The sequence below is a fragment of the Plectropomus leopardus genome, chromosome 6 (assembly GCF_026936395.1).
Source record: "Plectropomus leopardus strain MGB_pleo_1.0 chromosome 6, ASM2693639v1, whole genome shotgun sequence".
Classification (NCBI taxonomy): Eukaryota; Metazoa; Chordata; class Actinopteri; order Perciformes; family Serranidae; genus Plectropomus; species Plectropomus leopardus.
The window spans coordinates 26,998,904-27,018,359 of NC_142181.1; the positions used below are offsets into that span (position 1 = coordinate 26,998,904).

A 19,456-nucleotide genomic window follows, 5' to 3' on the forward strand; every position below is an offset into this window, starting at 1 on the left:
AGGCATACTATGAAGAATTTCCCTATAAAATAATATACAGACTCACACAAAAGTAATCCTTTTTCAATCATAACTTATGAGCCACTATGGTGGTGTCTGTATGTGCAGAAAAACCTGTCCTCTACATGTATTTTCTTATTTTCTTCTTATTGTGGTTTGTTCGTGATGTTTCTAAGTGTCAACTGTGTTCTGAGCCATTTTGAGATAATGAGCTTTAAAGTTTTGCATTACAAATAGTGTAAATGACATTAACTTTTTTTTTCTAAACAAAAGTTTAAAAAATGCTTATAACTTAAAAAAACATAAAGTTGTCAAAGAGCAGGATTATATAAATAACTTAATTTTGACAAAAATGCCAGATACAACCTTATAATTCTAAGGTGACAATTTATGCAGTGGTGTATAGCCCCCAGGCAACAGCAGCACTCTATGAAAAATGTAACAACCAGCCTATATCACTGTCTCCACCACTGGATGTAAGCTACAGGTCTACGTGTTTCTTTGATTGAGGGCAAGGTTAAGCCAGACACAGAGGTGTGGGTGTGTTTATATGTACTTTAGAACATAACTGAGGAGAAACAGAAAATGACGTTTTATTACTCTGATTCACTGCTTTATTCTTGTCAATGCCGCTTCCTCTCTTCATTCAGTCTCATTCACGTCTTGTTAGACCAAGCGGGAGGGGCTTTGTTTGAATATTGTGTTTAAAAGAAAGCAACAAATCCTGCATAGTATGCCTTTAAGTAATGCTTTAAATAAATGTTGCTCGGGCAAGTTGCTCAATTACAGCACCATGTTGATGTTTGTATAGACTGAATACTGTCACATCAATAATGACAAAGTTTGTTGACATTTATTTGAAGTAAATTTTACTTAATTACTTATTTTTTTATTTAATTAAGTTAAAAACAAGTGTGGACAAATATAGTTATAGTTATATGAAAAAAGTGTTCCCTTGGAGCTTGGTCTCTGATTTGCTGCAAACAAAATAAGTCATAATTATTAAATAAACAGACTTGGTTTGATAGGCCATTAGTGTTTTAGTAATCCAGCTAGAGCCGTAAAAATCTCTACAGACTACCAAACTATTTGCTAACAATAATTCTAAGGGTACACAACACAATGTGACACCTGCTTTAGTTACATACAGTAACATTAAAGCAATGGTAACTAATTGTCAAGCAGCAGTCAAATGCAGTAATGTGTATGGAGAGGGGCATGCAGAATGGAATCAAATCAGAAGGATGGGTACTTACCGACAGGGCGAGCTGGAGACACAACAATGGAGGAGTGGATACACAAAAGAAACAAATTAAGACACGGATGCACAAACATAGAACACAACAAAAGACAAACAGAACAAACGTAATAAAATAAGACAAAAAGAAATCAAAGTCAGAATGAATGGCATGTCGCACTGGGGCCAACACGTTTCTGGCACAGGGTAAGCATGGCAGAGAGGATCCAGCAGCTTTTGTCCACTGTCCGATGGACAGTTTTATTGATAACATCAAAGCATCAGACACCTGAATGTTGAAGGCAGTCTGGTGTGAGTTCCACTTGCTGGTCAAAATCTCCAATTGTATTAAGTACCAATTTTACTCATCAGAGACAAATATACTACTGGACCTTCGCTGTCTGCATTAATGAAATCCACTATTCTATGGATGATGTGTTTGCAATAGCAAGGCGTGGGTGTGTTTATCACTGGTGCTGATGGACAGAGCAGAAAAAAGAGAGCAAGAGGAAGAGAGAGAGCAAAAAAGATTTTAAAATGAAGACAGCATGTTGGTTTCATCCAGAGATTGGAGCTTCTGAAACCCTACTCTCTGTGCAGAATAGATGGTGCAGGTAGTTTGGTTGGTAGATGGTTTTCCCAGTGTTGCCTCTGTGTTGCTGTATGTGTCCTTACCCTCGAGCCAAACACTAGGATTCACAAATTTCCTTTCCAAAAAGGGAACCCAGACCTTGTTTTACCTCCCTCTGGACCCCTGTGTTGCTGTAAAGTGCTCCACAGAGACCTTAAACACTAGGGTTTGATGGGAAGAAGAGTGGTGAAAAGAGGGAAAATTATGGTTTGAATGTTTTTATTAACCTTGCAAACCCCAGGTGTGGGACTGGCGGTGTGCATCAGTAATCTGTGAAATGGCTTTGCTGACTGGGTGGTTACAGCATGGAGGGGTAGCGTGGCTAGCAGACCACCACGACGGGGGGGGGTGGCAGAGTGTGTCGACGCTGCACTTGGAAATGTAAATAATTAAACAGATTCATAGACTGTCTACATCTTTCTTTGCTGTGAGAGTCAGCATTTCCATTTAAGTAAAGGGGACTCTATGGGGTAAAATGCCAATCTAAAACTCATATTAGTGTACAGGAAAAATAACCTCAGTGGTCCATGACTTCTCTAAGTGTGGTCATGTGTTTGCTAATGTGAAAACATGACAAAGAAGCAAGGTGTTTCTTACCTCTGACTGTGAGAGTAGCGGAGGCCTCCAGCTTGCCCACGCGGTTTTCTGCCACACAGGTGAACGTGCCCTCGTCGTTAATGGAAGCCTTTTTCACTCTCAGCACGTAATCGTCCTTGTCATACTTGATCTCATACCTGTCAACAAAGACATAACATCATGAAATTGAAGTGTGCACCATTAAATACTGTAGATTCAGATGAAACATTAACCCTGTGACAATAAGATGTGCTTCAGTATTTTACCTATGCCTGTTCAGCTGTGGCCGTGAAAACTTCATTTCCTCTTAGAGAGAGGCACACATAGGCACAACTGTTCATTCTGATAAATGGAATTGCAAGGAGGAGGATCAATTATTCAACAATGACACACAGTACACAGTGAGGTGTGCGTTGAGTTGGAACCCTCAAAACTCGTTCAATATTCATGAGATGTTTCTCTCTCTTTGTGTGTGTATGTGTCTTTGTGCATCTCCGATGCGTGCATGGATGCATGGTTGCAATAATTCCATACAGACCTACACCATCTCATTGTAAAGCAACTCTCTGAATCAATAGAGCAACTATAATAAGGCAAAGTTGGCCCTCATTTCAATTCCACTGCAGTAGTCAAATGTTTGTGTTTATGTGTTTGCAGATGGCTGTATGTGTGCCTAGACCTGTATGAATTGCATGGCAGTTGACAGGGGGATAGTGCTGGACTGGTTTGTTGTTCCAGTCTGTAATTGAAGGGGGTGCTGGCCCGACAGTGTGTGAGTAGTGAGCTGGCGGGGGTGGTGGGGCAGTGTGATGGTGGTCTGTCAGCTTGACAACCTTCTGCTGTCCACAGTCTGTCACTCACAGACGCTGAGAACAGGGTTGAGATGAACAGATAAAGGGCCACTCTATGAGAGCTTGACACTGTGTTTGCCCCTTTAAAGTCCCATGTGTGGAATTTTAATATGACTATAGAATATTTTAGAGGTCTGGTGTGTCAGATTTAAGGGGATACATTGGCAGAAATGGAATATATTATAATAAGTATATTTTCTTTAGTGTATAATCACCTGAAAATTCAGACTTGTCTTGTTTTTGTTACCTTAAAATGGGCTGTTTATATCTATATTGGACTATATTGTAGATTTTTTTAGTGTGACACTGCTTTAATCAGTGTTTTAAATCACCAGGTCCATTTGTTTTGGAGAGGAAGAAACCTCTAGGGATAATTCTTCTCTTGATAAAATATTCCTGAAAGTCTAGACCTTACGTTATCACAGAAAAAGGTGAGCACACTTTAGCAGGTACTGGGATAGCAACCTGTCTCAGACAAGCTGGACAGCATAGGAGAAGCACTGATTTGTGATGTGAAACTGCTGATTCAGTGTTTTTACCAGTTTAGATCACTGTTTGTTTTGGAGAGGAGGAAACCTCTGATGACAATTCGACCCACAGTGAAAATCTCCTGAACAATGAACACTGAAGGTATTCTAACCGGGGCTCACGAGAAGTTTAAACTGGTTGCAATCTGCAACTTTCTACGACTAAATCCTATGCACTGCTCCTTTAAAACGCGTTGGTTTGTAGAAAAAAGTATCTACAATAAAGGTGAAATTGGTGCAGTCTATGTGCTGCCTTCAGCCTTTCAATGTGTGAACCACAGTCTGCCACAGTGTCTTTTTTTATACTAGCATTCAAAGTCTCCAAAGTCAGAACATTTCAAATCCACACAGGGGCTTTAAAGGACAAGCCTGATATTATATTATCATTTTATTATAGCTTATGCCTCTGCGCCATAAAACTCCAAACTTGTAGTCCAACAACTATTAAAAACACATAAAAGAACCAAGAGTAGGGATGTCTGCCCAACATGGAGCTTACTCTTCAGAGATTGAAAATGCAGTCACAGAGTTGTTTCAGTACAAACTACAACAGTTCCTCTTCACTGTAATGAAGAAATATGCCACCTGGTGCAACACTATGACTCTTTTATGTGTTTTTAATAGCTTTTAGATGACAATACAGCTCCATGGCACAGAGGAATACGATGATTTGGCTTCACCCACATGGATGATACTTGTTAGATGGATACATTTTCAGGTTTGGTCTCTTCAGGGATATTGTTGATAGTTCAAAAAATAAAGTAGCAGGTTAAACTGTGAGGTTTGATCACATGAAGGTGGATAACTGTTTACTGTGGATAATACATTGGACTATTTGATATGGCAACCAATTATGTTTTACAACAATGCTTTCTAATGTGACTTTGGAGTAACAGTATGTTATGGTCCATTTCCCTCCGAGTGGGAAATACCCCTCCACTCGACCATCAGGTGTACTGATGGCTGCTTGCCACCAGCAGCTGCAAAACTAATCTGTCCTGTCTATCCATGTCTTTTTTTCACCCGCTGTTATGACATTTCCTGAGCAGCATTCAAAGGCAGCTTTATAGAAGCACATTCCTCAACTCTGACTGCCAGTTCCTCCTCTCCACACAGGTATTTAAAGAGCCATAATGATTATTTGAGTCATGACTGAATGCTTTGTTCTACAGAGAGGGGATGTACAGTTCAGGTAATGGTGGAGGACATGAATAAAGCATTTATTGTTGAAACCGAATGATTGGCATCTAAAGGAATGAGACAGCACCTTTTGAGATGAGCGCGTTGTCAGATGAAAAACAAACAAGCTAAAAGAGAGAGCATCCTCCCATACTGTGCCTCCAGCTATAATAGGAAGCTCAACATGAACTACTGACTTGCAAGAGGATGTGGAGATGAGTGAGGAGTGGCAGGGACAAGTTAGGGCTTAGGGAAAACACTATGACTCCCTAACGAACCACAATAAGAGCAAGGGAACAAGCAACAACTTACCCGAACCAGCTCTGAACATCAGCATGCTAACATGCTCACAATGTCAATGCTAGCATGCTGAAGATAAGGTTTGCTATGCTCACCATGTTAGTTTAGCATATTAACATGTCAACATCTGCTAATTAGCGCAAAACAGTGCAGCTGGGAATGTCATTAGTTTGCAAATATTTAGTCATGAAGCAAAGTCTTGGATACCCTCAAATGTTTGACCTCATGTTGCCACAACATGAAAAGTTTCAGGTTTACCAAAGTCATTAGGATTCATCCTTTCTGTAACACGAATGTCTTTACCGATGTCATGGGACTTCCCATTGTTCTGACAGTCCCTAATACCAAAGCCTCAGTAATCCGAAAAATGTCCCATTGGACTGAAAGCCCATTTGTCTGACAGCCCATTTTCTCAAAACAAACACCTTTTGTTCCAAAGGGGTGTTTCTCCAACAATACTCTCCAGTATTGGAGCACATGGCTAATTATTATGCAGAATGATGTTGTAGCTTCCTACTATGGCAAAAGCATGACCCACCCAACTCTGCCTATGACTGGCTAGTACTGGCTGCCATCACTGGTTGGGTTGGTTAGATTTTGGTTAAGGTTAGGGAAGGAATATCAGGGTAAGACAATTAAGGCAGAGTAGGGCGGGTAAAGCCTTTGCCATAGCGGGAGGTTGATGATGAAGTTGGTGATGTCATTCTACATATTAATTAGCCAGGTGCTTCTGTTTGGTAGAGTGTGCAGTTAATCTTCAGAGAAATGGCTCTTCACAACAACAGCCGTTTTTTTTTTCTTTTTTGGGAAAAAGGGCTGTTGTACAAATATACTCTCTTCTTCTGACTATTGAGGCTTCAGAATAATGGGCCGTCAAAACAATGGCATGGCACCCAACTGTCATGGTAATCAATCCAATAGTTGTTGAAATATATTTCACAGATAACCGCATATAAAGTCAGAGGATCACCAAAATCCAATTCATATTCATATTAATATATATATTTCAAAATCCAGCCTAATCCATCTTATAGTTAAGAATTTTCAATCTGGACCAAAGTGGTGGACAGATGAAGTGAACTGATAATAACAAACCACAACAGGATCTTCTGGGCCAATGCAGGAGGCTATATGCTTGGACTTTAATTTTGCTCTTTCACTTAATGTTAAAGGTATACTTTGTAGGATTGTTGATGACTGTTTGTAAGCATGCTCACCTATTAAAGCAAAAGTAAAAGCCAACTCACGTTTTGCATTCATTTAGCTATATTTTGCATTTTTCTGCACTGTGTCTCTTGGATGTGTGCTGCTTACGGTCTGACACCTGATTGCTCCCTTTTTATAAAGCCCCGACCTCACCTTAGCGATACAGGGGTATATACCTATAAACAGCCTGAGCACAGAAAATAAGAATATGTAGGCAGAAGAGAGAAAAAAAATACCCCACCAAACACTTACAGTGTAATAAGTGATGACTGAGGGGGATTACTTCTGTGTGAGTCTGTATATTAATAAATCCTGAGTAGTATATCTTTAAGAGCAGGCATCAGTGTTACAGATATTGCGATGACTAAGGGCAACACAAACAGTTCACCTGCTCATACAGGTTTCTACAGCCTGAAATCTACATGCTTTGCCTTGTAGATAACCCACATACGCACACACTGGACAACATGCTTATTGTTCTTGGTCCCGTCTCCATCAATCTCTCAAAACACAACCTCAGGCTGGTCCATGACTTATTAGTGGGAAACATGAGCCCAATCAATCTGTAATCAACTTCCTATATGGAATCAGCCCAGATGACAAGATGAGTGGAAAAACTCAGGGATAAGAGGCAGTTGTGGCCACACACACATGTTGGTACACACGGAGAGGGAACAGTAGCTCTTTATTGAGACTGAATCGGGGCAGAGCTCTGTTCTCTATTAGAGGAGGAATGTAATTGCATATGTACAAGGGCTGTGGAACGGATACAAGAGCCAAGTTCACTTTTTAACTAGAAAAAAGGCACACTGTACACACACACTTGAACAGAGAACAAAGTATGCAATCATCCAACACATATCCACACATGTGCAGAGTCATCCACTCATGCAGGGAGATGAGGAGTGATGGGAATGTAAGCAAATGCCAAGACAAAGCAGCATTTTTCTGGGTTGTCAACTTGATGTGTTTGCTGTGCAGAGACAGCTATGCAAAGATGACAACTTTATTGGACGCACTTTAGACGTATTACATCTCAGAGATCCTTTAGATCATTGTGGAGGATTTGCCTTGCAAAGTGTCTGTCAGGGACACACTCACCCATGTTCCACCTTCAGACTTGTGCCAATTTACCCACATTAACAGAATCGTATCTCCTGCCTATGTGGATGATACACAAAATGACTCAACCTGAGAGGATCTTATCTGCCTCACCTCTGTGTGCACATGAATGGGACCGTCAGTAGGCAGAAGGGTTGTGTGCCAACTCTGAGCACATGAGTCAGACTCAAGATACAGCAAGAGGACTAATTCCAGGCTGCTCTCTGGGCTGACCGCTCTGACACAAAGTCCCCTCTCTGCTCCATTTCATTCTGACAGTCTCTTCCAGTTTCACACCATCTAACTGCTACTTTACCGCATCCTGATCAAAAGAGCTGGAGTCTACCTGTCCCAGTCTTGTCACCCATGAGAGAGAATCAATTAACCACTATCACTTCTCATCTCCCTTCTGTAAGGCCTTTAGCCATAGCCTTTCACACCTTAGAGGGGTCAGAGCCTTCCAATCTGTCCGACTAACTTTCAACACCTAATCCCAATTAATCAAACATAAGTTCAGCCACATTTATACCCTGGATGGTTGGACCAGAGTTTGTGGAAAGCAAATGAATTCTAAACTTGCCTTTAAAAGAGCAGTGCATGAGATTTAGGGGGATTTAGTGGCATCTAGTGGTGAGGACTGCAGACTGCAACCAGCTGAAACTTCTCCTGGTGTTCATTCATCAGGAGGTGTACAGTCAGGCCATATTATCCTGAGAGATCTCTCCCTCTCCAAAATACACTGTACTATGATTAAAACCAGGTTTGGCAACTTGCCCAGCACCAGTTGATGTGCGCTCACCTTATTTCTGATCCTGTCATCCAGGAGGTTATTATGGAGAGCCAAATTATCTGCAGAGGTCTCCTTTTCTCCAAAACAAACAGAAAAATTGACCCACTGATTTAAACCAATAAAAACACAGAATGAAGCAGTTTTGGATTTAAAAAAAAAAGAGAGAGAAAACAAACAAACAAACAAAAGAATAAGTCGTTTTTAAATCATGTATATCGTTGAATTTTTTTTCTCTTTCATTGTTTTATGTCATTTTTTTACATTTCTTACTCATTCATGACTACTATTTTTTTTTTCCATTACTTGCACCTTGGGGTGGAGGGAGGACAGCGAAAAGTGCACACAGTTGTATAATGAACTTTGATTTGTATATCTTTGTTAAACTAAATAAAACACCACAAAAACAAAAAAAGCCAACAAAAAATCCTTGTCTTTCAATACTGTCTTCACAGATGGGCTTTAAACTTTCCCTGGCCAATGCAAAAAGGGAGAAAAAAATAATTCACAACATTTCTTATTTTCAGGTGGTTATATACCAAAGAAAACATACTTATTATATTATATTCAGTTTCTGCCAATATATCTGTATGTATCTGTAAATTCTGCATGTTGGACCTTTAAAAGAGTGGCTCCTCTCCAGTGCCAAAAAAAAAATGTCAGCAGTGTTGCTTAGTCAGAGTGGTTTGGAGCAGACAGCATGGTTGTACTGCAAAATGCTGCAGATAGAGAAAAGAAAACAGAAAAGTACAGCTCATTGGCCAGTGCCTGGAAGCCACTCTTTCTCTATTTGTGAGTGTGTGTGTGAAGAACAAAAAGGTGCACAAACACCAAAAGCACAGAGAAAGATGTACATACTGAGGTTGTCATTTGTACTTTCTTTGGAGTAGAGACGTATTTTTGTTGTCTTTTCAAGAAGATGAAAGAAAAGCACAGATGCATAATGAATGCTCAGCTGCACATCGTCCTGATTAATGTAAAGTCAACATTTCTATATATTATTTATGATAAATTATTGGATATTGGATAGATTATGTGGATTATTATTTTATTGGGTTGTCTTTGTTCTTGACACAGTATCAATAAACCTTCAAGATAAAATACTGCTGATCATCCCACTGCCATTCCACCCACCAACCCCCGCACACATGCGCTCTCATAAATACCAGATGTATCCACTTATATATCAGGGGAAGTAATGGAGACAGGAACCATAGCCCGCCGTCTTTTCGTTTTGCTGAGCTGCGGAGGTGAGAAATCACTGAAACTGGATGGTCAGCATAACACAGGCACTCCTGTCACACTAGCTTTAACAACTCTCTCAAATAGAATGACCCTCACACCTCTTTCATACACACACACACATACACACACAAAGGGATTGAGTCAGACAGAAAGGCTTTTCTGCTGAATGTTGTGCAGGTGCGCTGCTGCAGAGGTCAGCAGGGACAGGGGGCCTGAATACAGATAGACTTCAAGACCAAAAGGGCTCTGATAAGGCAGAGAGGGCACCAGGGTCCAGAGCAGAGGGAGGGGGAAACCAAAGAAGGCTGAGACGTGGGCCACACACTGAGCTGGTAGCCAGACGGAGATAACACATACTGCCCAAGTTTTCACTGGGATCCACAGACTGTGGCAGAAACTCCTCCATTTGGAGACACAAAGCTCTGTGGTGCTGCTCTCCTGGCTCTCTGATTTTAGAGAAGCTATTGTGTTCCTTCTCCAGGATTTTGCAGAAATGCTTGACAGACTGATATAAATCTGGTATTAAACCAAATGAAGACACTCTTACAAATAATAAACTGGTGCGTTTAAGCATAACCAAATGTGGAGGATGTAAATTCGGAATTGACAGGCACTATAAATACACCATGCACCGTATAAGGTGTGTTTCCATTGCAGGAACTCGGGGTAAAACCTAGGAGGCGGAAACATTTACAGGAACAGCCTTTGTGTCTCCATTGCAGTGTCGGTCCCCGGTAGGACCCTCTGGAAACCAGTATTGACATAATCATTCTTCTCCTTCTTCTGCTGTCTTTTATGTTGTGTTCCTGTGATGTCGGAAGGTCAGATTTTCCGAGTTGGGAAATTGTTCTTCTGACTTTGTTGTGTTTATGTGCTTCGAGGTCGTAAAATGGGAACAACATGGAAGCTACAAAAAATATGGGTTGCACTGTAATGCAAGAAGTTAATAGTTGTTTTCCATAAGAAAATTAATAAAAAGTTTCTTACCTTTGACCAATCATTGACTTTCGCTCGCCATAATTATGCATTTATGACGTCAAGTCAGCAACTTTTGTCATAAAATTATCTCCGAATTGTTTTTCTGACAAGAGAGGCCGTTCATGTGAAATTTCCCAGTGGAAAAGTCATCATTCTGATTATAACATGAACGCAAGTTTAAAAATGACGCGTGTCTTATTGACATCCCACCCAGCAGTTTTTTGGGAACGCACTGATGTACCTACCCCAAGGCCGGGACTTGTTTCGCCCCTGTAAAAGTTCTCAGAAATTGTCCTACAGGGACGTTTCCTGCAGTGGAGACACACACCAACAGGTGAGACCCTGTAAAACTACCCCCACGTTCCTGCAGTAGAAACGGGCCTATAGAGAATTAAGCAACAACATCATGGCGCAGTGCATTCTGGGCATTCTTTATTGTACGCATGTCCAAGGTAAACAGAAATCTGGCGCGGTCAGTGGCGGTATGTACCTAAAAGTTGGTATTGCAATCTGCCAAAAAAATGCATTGCAGTCCAACAAAAAGTGCAACAGACCCAACCGAAAGAAGCAAACCGAAAGACTAAAGGAATTAAACTGCCTTGATGCGTATGAACACAAGGAGTGGTCAGGCAATTTTAATAAGCAGCCAAATGCAACTTTTTACGGGCATGTTTTCATACCTTGTTTGTGAGCAAGTGCCAACACTTTCGAGCAGTACAGAAATTATAAAGGTGAGTAACCTAACCGCCACTTGCCACACACATCTCTCTGTCAACACTTTCCGTCTCAGTGATTAACATAAGCCGCATACATGGGGGTTATTTTGATTGTTTTTTTAATCACTTGTTTAAAACTAGTAAAAAACAAATGAAGTTAACAGCGACAGTAGTGTATCGGCGCTAAAGGCAACTACATTACAGTTAAACTTGTCTTTGCTTCACTTACGTTTGTGAAAATGCCATAAAGACACAAACATATGTTAGAAAATGTTGCTGAAGGTAATGTTTGTTTGTCATTTTTTTTGGCTGCTACCCATGCCATGATAGATCCTTTGTTAGGTCTGCGACCTGAGATCAATTGTTTTGCTTCCAAGCTGGAAAGCTAGAAATAAAAAAACACACTCCATTACTGATCTGTGTCCGATGCCGTTCGTGGGAACGATTATGGCAGTTGATAACACAGAAAACAATCACAAAACTGGATAAACTGAGTAACTGTATACACTCAACTGCATCATCTTCTTCTTCTTAAAGACTTACTAGTGGCTGGCAAACTTTTTGGTCATGTCACAATCTTATTCTCTTTACACCTTAAATAAGCTATAACTATCACAGTTTCCATGGTATTTTGAGACAGATGCTACGATCCAGCTGCTTGACAACACATGCCAAAGATTTTCCCCTGGGAAGACACACGACTCCACCATCTGAATCTAATCTTATGTATATTAGTATAAAAGAAAAGCTCCATTCAAACCAAATTTATTTCTCTAGGGGAGGTTGGCTGATTTCAATATTGCATGTGCTGGTCAGTGATTTTAATCCTGCCTGGAGCGCAATTGTGTGAATTTTCAACCCTGGTAATAATTAAAGCTCCAATAACATACGGTTTAACAGCACACTTATTGGTCCTGTAATAATTTAAGTCCCATCCTCAGAGACAGACTTTCATTAGCTCTGCAAACAGATTAGAAATGTGTGTGACAATAGAAAAAGTAAAAAAAAGCTTCTTTTTCAAACCTGATGGCTACATACGGTCCTATTTGTGAGCCCAGATGATGAAGGTAAAAAAGAAAAGCCATTATCAGAATAAAAACCCGGGAGCTCAACAAATGGGCTGATCTAATTTCAGCTACAGGTAATTATTCTGTCTTGGCTGGTCTGCCTTCCTATAACTAATTGTATGTGTGGTGGACTACATGTATTTAACACCATCATCTCACACACTCCAGGCTCCTCCTTTACTAAAAAGGTATGATAGGAAATCAGAAAGAACCTTTTGATAACACATATTGATAACAGAACATTAAAAAACAATGACACTTTGAACTAAATTAACTTTTTGTTCACCTGTCAGTGTGGCTAGAGGTCTCAAAAATCTTCCAGCCACTTAATACATTACCATTGTTTTGTTGTTGGCAGGTGAAGAAGCAAATCTAGCAGCCACTTGTATATTTTACCAGCATTTGGCTGGAAGCTGCATCTAATTTCCAACCCTGGTCACGGGTACCTGGTGGGTCGAGAAAAGCTCGATTTTGATGCGTATAACTATGTCTTATTTACATTAAAAACACAGAAAATAAAATAAAATTCTAGTATGAATAACTTTTTATTGTGAATGAGAACATGGCACTCAGCATTGTATGTGGCATCAAATTGAGAATCACTGCTGTGACTTGGCATTGGGTGAAATACAGTCTAAAAGGATGACTAATGTCACCAATATTAATCACTTTTTTGGAAACAGAGATAGCTGCAAATGTGTACCACAGACAGGATTTAAGGTTAAGTACTAAGTTATGTTTGCACAATGTGCAAGTGTGCAAACAGAAAAATGAATGACACAGTGCTTTAACCCTTAAAACCTGTGCAAATAGGCTTGATTTCTTTTTAAAACATGGAAAGAAGGCAATGAGCAACTTAACAAAAAATATCCAAATATGAGCAAGATGTTATTAAAAAGTTACAATACAATATGTTGAAATTATCCTAAAAAAAGTAAAAAACAAAACAAAACATGAAATGACCTGTAGAAAGTGCTAAATTAAAGTTAAAACAATACATACATTTTATACTTTTCTTGATTTTTTTTTTTTATTGATTAGATGCAATTCTCTCTTTCTCTCTCTTAAGCTAAATTTCATTTAATTTTGTCACCAAATTTGACTAATTTTTGCAATTTGCCAGACATTTCCTGTCAAGTTGCTAATTTTCTCTTTTCCCATGTTCTTGACAGAAATCAAGCCAATCTGCTCACATTTAAAAGGTTTCAATGCTTGTGAAAGGTATCTGAATGCAGCACAAGAAAATGGATGTCAGTCCAGATTTCAAAGGGTAAAGCAACTCATGTAAAGAACTTGAATACTTTCTTATTTAGAATGAGGTCAAGAGCCCAAGCAAATGTCCTCTTAACACAAAAAAATATCAAATTCCTAATCATAATTATTGCACCTTCAGTAGTAATGCACTTGAGGTTCTTTGACATTTTTAGCTATTTACTCTGACATGTAACTTGAATGATCTTATGGGGATGTGTCTAGGGATTTCTCATCATTTTGTACTGAATAATTTTAAACAGTACCAAAGCCTGTTGGCAGATGACCTATAAACTGGTTTGGTGGTTTTAATCTAGTTTTTCCAAACACAGTAAAACACCCACAGAGGTAAAATAACAGTACTATTGTCTTTGTCCTCTAATTGAAACCATTCTTGTGCCGTCTCTATCTCCTCTTCCATCCCACCGAGACCGAAGCCGGTGCCATCCTGGTGTGCTTTATGTCTATGTGCCAGTGTGTGCATGTGTTTGCCTTGGAGGCTGCTGGAGCCACTGAGCATATTAAAGACCTGTTTACTCAGCTGAGGCTCTATTTCCCTTCTTGCTAGTATAAAACTTGCACACACGCAAACACCCACAGAAAGACACAGGCATGCACATGTAAAGGGACCAGCAAAGGAAAGTTAAAACACTCTGATGGTAAAGAGGGAGCGCTCTTACTAAGTCTGTCTTTTTACAGCTTACCATAATAATAAGGACAGTGTAACCTTTTTGGATAGAGAGCAAACAAAGATCACTCCCCGCTGCATATAGAAGTGCTTGATCTTTAGTCGCATTTCATTCCTATGGTGAAGACCACTAGTGATAAAGCTACAGACGCCCACAGAGTAATGACATGATGGCTGCGCTACAGTAGCTGTTTTCATGTCTTCTTCATCCGAGCACTTGCCAGTTATCAAACTGGAAACTATTCTTGCGTGGGATTTTAAACAATTCTTCTGTCAGTCAGAGAGAAGCCCTGTTTGATGTTTATTAAGTGAGGATAAGCAGCAGAGAACGCTGGAACAGTTCTTCACTTAACAATATGAGTCTTCTTTTTGGCACGCAAAACAAAGGCAACAGAAAATGTCAGAATTAGAATATCGCAGTTTTCATGCTTGCTTTCTGCTTCAAAGCAAAACTGGAGAATTAAATATAGCGAGGAAAACAAAAGCTCCCATATTGTAATTAGAAACACGGCGATATTTATCACTTATTAATTTTGGCAGTATCTTTTTTCATGTGTTCAGCTTTTTTCCACATCCAAATAAGGCCGAACTTCAAAGGGATGATACAGTGCGCAAGGACGCAGGCACATGACACTCATCCTACTTCGTAATAAATCTGTTAATTAGTGTACAAAATGAACTCATTTCCAGAGCCAACTCCCTATCAAAGACATGAGTGAAATACTTCTATGTGTTTGCTTTGGCACGGCGCTCGTGTCGAACTGCCCAGTGAACCAAATCCTTATCAGACACAAACAAGCCGCCCACGCTCGGCTCTGCGGCTAGCCTTGAGAGATGTCAGGTCCACTGAGTGTGTATTTTATGAGGTGATCCAAGCAGTGTGTGACTGGCTTGTTGGCTGGGGACACAACGCTGGTCTCTTTGAAGTCCACTCCTGACAATGACACTGTTATTGACTGCAAGTCCAGTGACTCACCGTGAAGCAACAGGCCGACACGCGAGACCCAAAAAAGAACAGTATCACTATGTCATCAGTGGCTTTTTACGGGAAGTGAACCAGACTATAGCTGGCAATGGAGCTAGTTAAATTACAGACTTTAAGAGCTTTTTTTCTCCCATCAGTGTCTGTTTTCGCAACAGTGAGTGAGTGCATGTGTCATGTCAGCGAGGGTACACACACTGAATGGGGTTAAGGGAGGCAGTGATTATCTTCTAGGTGTCTGTGCCAAGATTTCACCTGAACAGCTGCACCTGTACACAGAATCCTGCCACGTCAGCTGCTGTCTCTTTGTATCTCCTGTCATTCTATCCTTCTCCTTCTCTACCTGTCTGCTTTGCAGCGTGCCATATTTTTCCTGTTACCTTTCAGCCTCCCTGCCCACTTACCTGTCACTCAGTTTTAATTGTCTAGCTCAATATCTGTTTGTCTTCATGCAGACCCCCTTCCTTGACACTGTCTGCTCCTGTTATGGCTGTGGGAGCTGTCTGCTGGAGCACCCAAGGGTGGAGTCATTTTATCCTGAATGTGTAATATGCATTGTGTACAGCCTAATAGAGCTATTTAATGCCCCCTGGCAGCCATGCCAGGTGAGAGCTGGCAGTGTGAGTTATCATTAGTTTGAAACAGTCACTCAGGCTGACATCAATGCCTCCATAGCTCCTTTGCTTTGCAAGCGCAGCCTGTCACATCGGTGCTATGCGCACACACACACACACACCTTATCCCTGCCTTAATAAACATTTCTCTCTTGAAAAAAAGCATTGTTTGAGAATAATTTTGTCGATCTACATACCTCCCACGAGGAACATCAATGTCGTCTTTCCTCCAGCGTACGTTTGGCTGAGGGTCTCCTTGTACCTGGCAGCGGAACTCCACCGTCTCCTCTTCCAGGACCACCTGGTTGATGGGCCTCCGGAGAAAGGTTGGTCGCTCTGCAGGATGGGCACAGAGGATAGAAATAGATAACCTTATAATGTGGTGCAATTGGTTTGTGTGATTGTGAGTTTACAGCGCAAGTATTTTTTTCATACTTTTTATTCACCACACAGTGAAATCTTTCTGCAGAATAATCCCCTCTCTCTACTCACCCTTATTTCTCTTTAAATCCCATTTACCATGCACAGTAAACTCATCTAGACATTATCCAGAGGAGCTGAATGTAAAAACACAAATGTCGAAATCATTAGGATCAGACATTAAACAGACTTTATCCTGCCAGCTCCCTCGTACAAAGTCCGTGTAATGTTAGATTGAGCCCATGTGTGAAAAGAGCCGAGAATTCACAGTGAGCAAGTGGGTTGTTGATGACATTTCTATCAAGCACCACATGCAAAACTGGAAAAATACAGACATCTGAGGATGAGGAAAAAGGATAATTTACACAAAGACGGCAAAAAAGTGTCTGGATAGATGACGAGATACGGGAACTTCTGTCACCTAGGGCTGAGGCCGAAATCATCAGATTAATTCAAGAAATGGCAGGAGACTAAATTACAAACATAACCATGGTGTAATCTGTGTAATGTCGTGCCTCCTGGATGCTCTAACCAGGTGCCACCCCTCACCTAATCCAAACGGAGTATTTCCAGTAAGTGAGAAAGCTTCTGACACAGAAAATCTCCTGTAGTGTGCTACATGTGTGAAGGAGAAACTGTGGACCTGATTCCAGAAATGACAGGAGTTCATATGTGAAAATGCCAAAAAACACTGTGTTTACTTCAGTCATTCTCTTAGTGTGTTCATTAGCTCTGTGATTGTCTGCAATCTCTTCTATAGTCTTTATATCGATCATCAGGAATTAAAATTGAGCTGGGAAAAGACTTGCCCTGACAGTATTTCAACTTTTGAGCTTGCCATACATGCTGAGAACTACACAGCAAATGAGAATATACAGTGACATATGTAAAAATCACTGTGATACATCACTGAGGAGAAACAAAAGTTTCAGGGGAATTGGACAAATAAAGCTTACCAAACACGGTAACTTGTGCTGTCTCGCTGTCCCTCTCTCCGACCATGTTGGTACCCACACAGATGTACATGGCAGCGTCGCTCTTTCTTGTGTTGGAGATCATCAGCTTTCCTCCTCGGATCTAAAGACAGAAAAGGCATCCTTAAATATATAAATATTATATGTATTTTGAGTTTTTTCTCAATGTCTTCCAATTTTATCCCTATAGTTCTCTTCCCTAAATGCATTAATGTAATGAAGGAATGATCCCTCACCTGCTTCCAACACATTAAAACACTGTCGAGTTTGTTAGCAGACAATTCAAGAAAGAAAAGCTTTTTTTCCCTTGTGTCCAGAGACTACAACTAAAGTTAGAGACATTGAGAGTAGTTCCTCTTATGAAGTCACAGTATTAAAACAATGGTAATAGTACTCACAGTGATCCTGTCATCCTTGTCGTCAATTCGCACTTTGTCTTTCTTCCAGTAGATGGTGGGTTCAGGATGGCCTCTGGGAGGAACACACTCAAGGATTGCCGGCTCTCCTGCTGCCACCACCACGTCTGTCGGGTTTTGTCTGAAGTCATCTCGCAGCACTGCGGGAAAAAAGGAGGAAACAGTTCAGGAAGAGTGCAGTTGTGTAGCATGCTGTTGAATTTTAAATACCGAAATGTTTAAATCCACCATGTTTAAAATGTGTCCTCGTGTATTATTATGTGTGTGCAGCACTGTGTGAATGTACGCAGCTTTCACTGTGGCTATTTGAATGGGATGCGCGGCTTCATCTGACAAGGCAAGCACAAGTGAGAGCTAATTGGAGCTAATGGAGGTCCCTGTGGAGGTAGCAGAACAAACAGAGACAGAATGCCCTGAAGCCTGGTGTCATTCACATGTGAGAGCACACAGGGGTGCAACACTGCTTCATTTTGCCAGCATGTACATACTCACACACTTACACACAATCAGATATGTGCTAACGGACAGAAAATCGGTGGGTGGCCTGATGAACAACTGTGGCCGTGTAGCTAATCAGCCTCAGGTAGGCCTTTTATCACAGAGATAGCTTCTCACCCAGCGAAACACACTCATTGTCACACACAGACACACAAACTGGAAAGCACAAACATACTCAAACATGCTTAGCTAGCTTCGTACAACATACATAATACCTACCTGTTGTACAAAGGTACAAACTGGGGGCTGCTCTGGCTCTCTCACCCATGCTGTGTGTACTCAAACAGATCTATTTCTATTTGATCTACAATAAATCCAATCTGTGGAGTAGCACTCTAGGAATTTCAGTGTCCAGCCACAGTGAGGGACACATGATTCCTCTGAAGGATAAAAGGACTGAGCTTGTTGGAGGATGTTTGAAGATGCTTGAGGAGGGCTAAATTAAGGGCAGCACCACGGGTCCTTATGTAAATGCCACCTAGTACTGGGGACAATGGTGGGGAGGGCCGGGATTATAAGAGAGGATAACTGGTCCCTGTGCTCCAGGCTTCTCTCATCTCTTCATTCACTCTTCTTAGCCTCTCTACAGAAAGCTGCGCAGCCATTGTCTTCTTATTTATTTATTTAGACCAAGGGGAAGCGGGGTGGAGGACGAGGGAAAGCTTTCAAGCCAATTATCCCAGGGATGCACCGGGATACAGAGTGGGACTTTTGTGTGACATGAATTCAAATGAAACCTTTACACAGGGGTAATAGGAGAGAATACAGAGGAGGTAGAGGTTTTCTCTCTTTAATGCAGGGCTGCCCTATAAGAGCGAAGGTAATTAGCTGGATCCAGAGTGGTGGACCCCCTGGCCAGGATGGGCATGACAGCCGCCACCACTGGGCTGTCTGTATTTGCATTACAAACAGAACTCCTGCTGGTTAAAATCATAGCCTGGTTTGGACCATACACAGCCTGCTGTTTTCAAGATGCCGTTGGATTTAATTGCTCCTTTCCATTCATTGCTGATAGCACCCATGGGATTCTGTCAGAATCAATTTCCTTTGAAACAGAACGGTGACAAAAGAAACACACGTTAGGTGCATCATTAAGGTGCGTGTGCCAGGTTGTGTAATCTAATCTAATACTGCACGGAGTGTCACAGTAAATGCATCCCTGCCCTGCAATTTAAATAAATACACAAAATGTAGAAACAGAAAAATAAACTA

At 40.9% G+C, this 19,456-nt stretch overlaps 1 protein-coding gene across 6 annotated transcripts in view; it reads right to left on the reverse strand.

The window, feature by feature from the left end:
* Positions 1 to 19,456, reverse strand: part of robo2 (roundabout, axon guidance receptor, homolog 2 (Drosophila)) — a 428,768-nt gene that overhangs the window by 67,275 nt on the left and 342,037 nt on the right. For all 6 annotated transcript variants that reach the window (XM_088079114.1, XM_088079116.1, XM_088079118.1 and 3 more), the window contains 5 exons: positions 17,729 to 17,886; positions 17,313 to 17,433; positions 16,134 to 16,272; positions 2,466 to 2,602; positions 1,257 to 1,268 (listed from right to left, as the gene is read on the reverse strand). In XM_088079114.1, the coding sequence (XP_087935240.1) occupies positions 1,257 to 1,268; positions 2,466 to 2,602; positions 16,134 to 16,272; positions 17,313 to 17,433; positions 17,729 to 17,886 (567 nt within the window). The remainder of the gene's footprint in view (positions 1 to 1,256; positions 1,269 to 2,465; positions 2,603 to 16,133; positions 16,273 to 17,312; positions 17,434 to 17,728; positions 17,887 to 19,456) is intronic.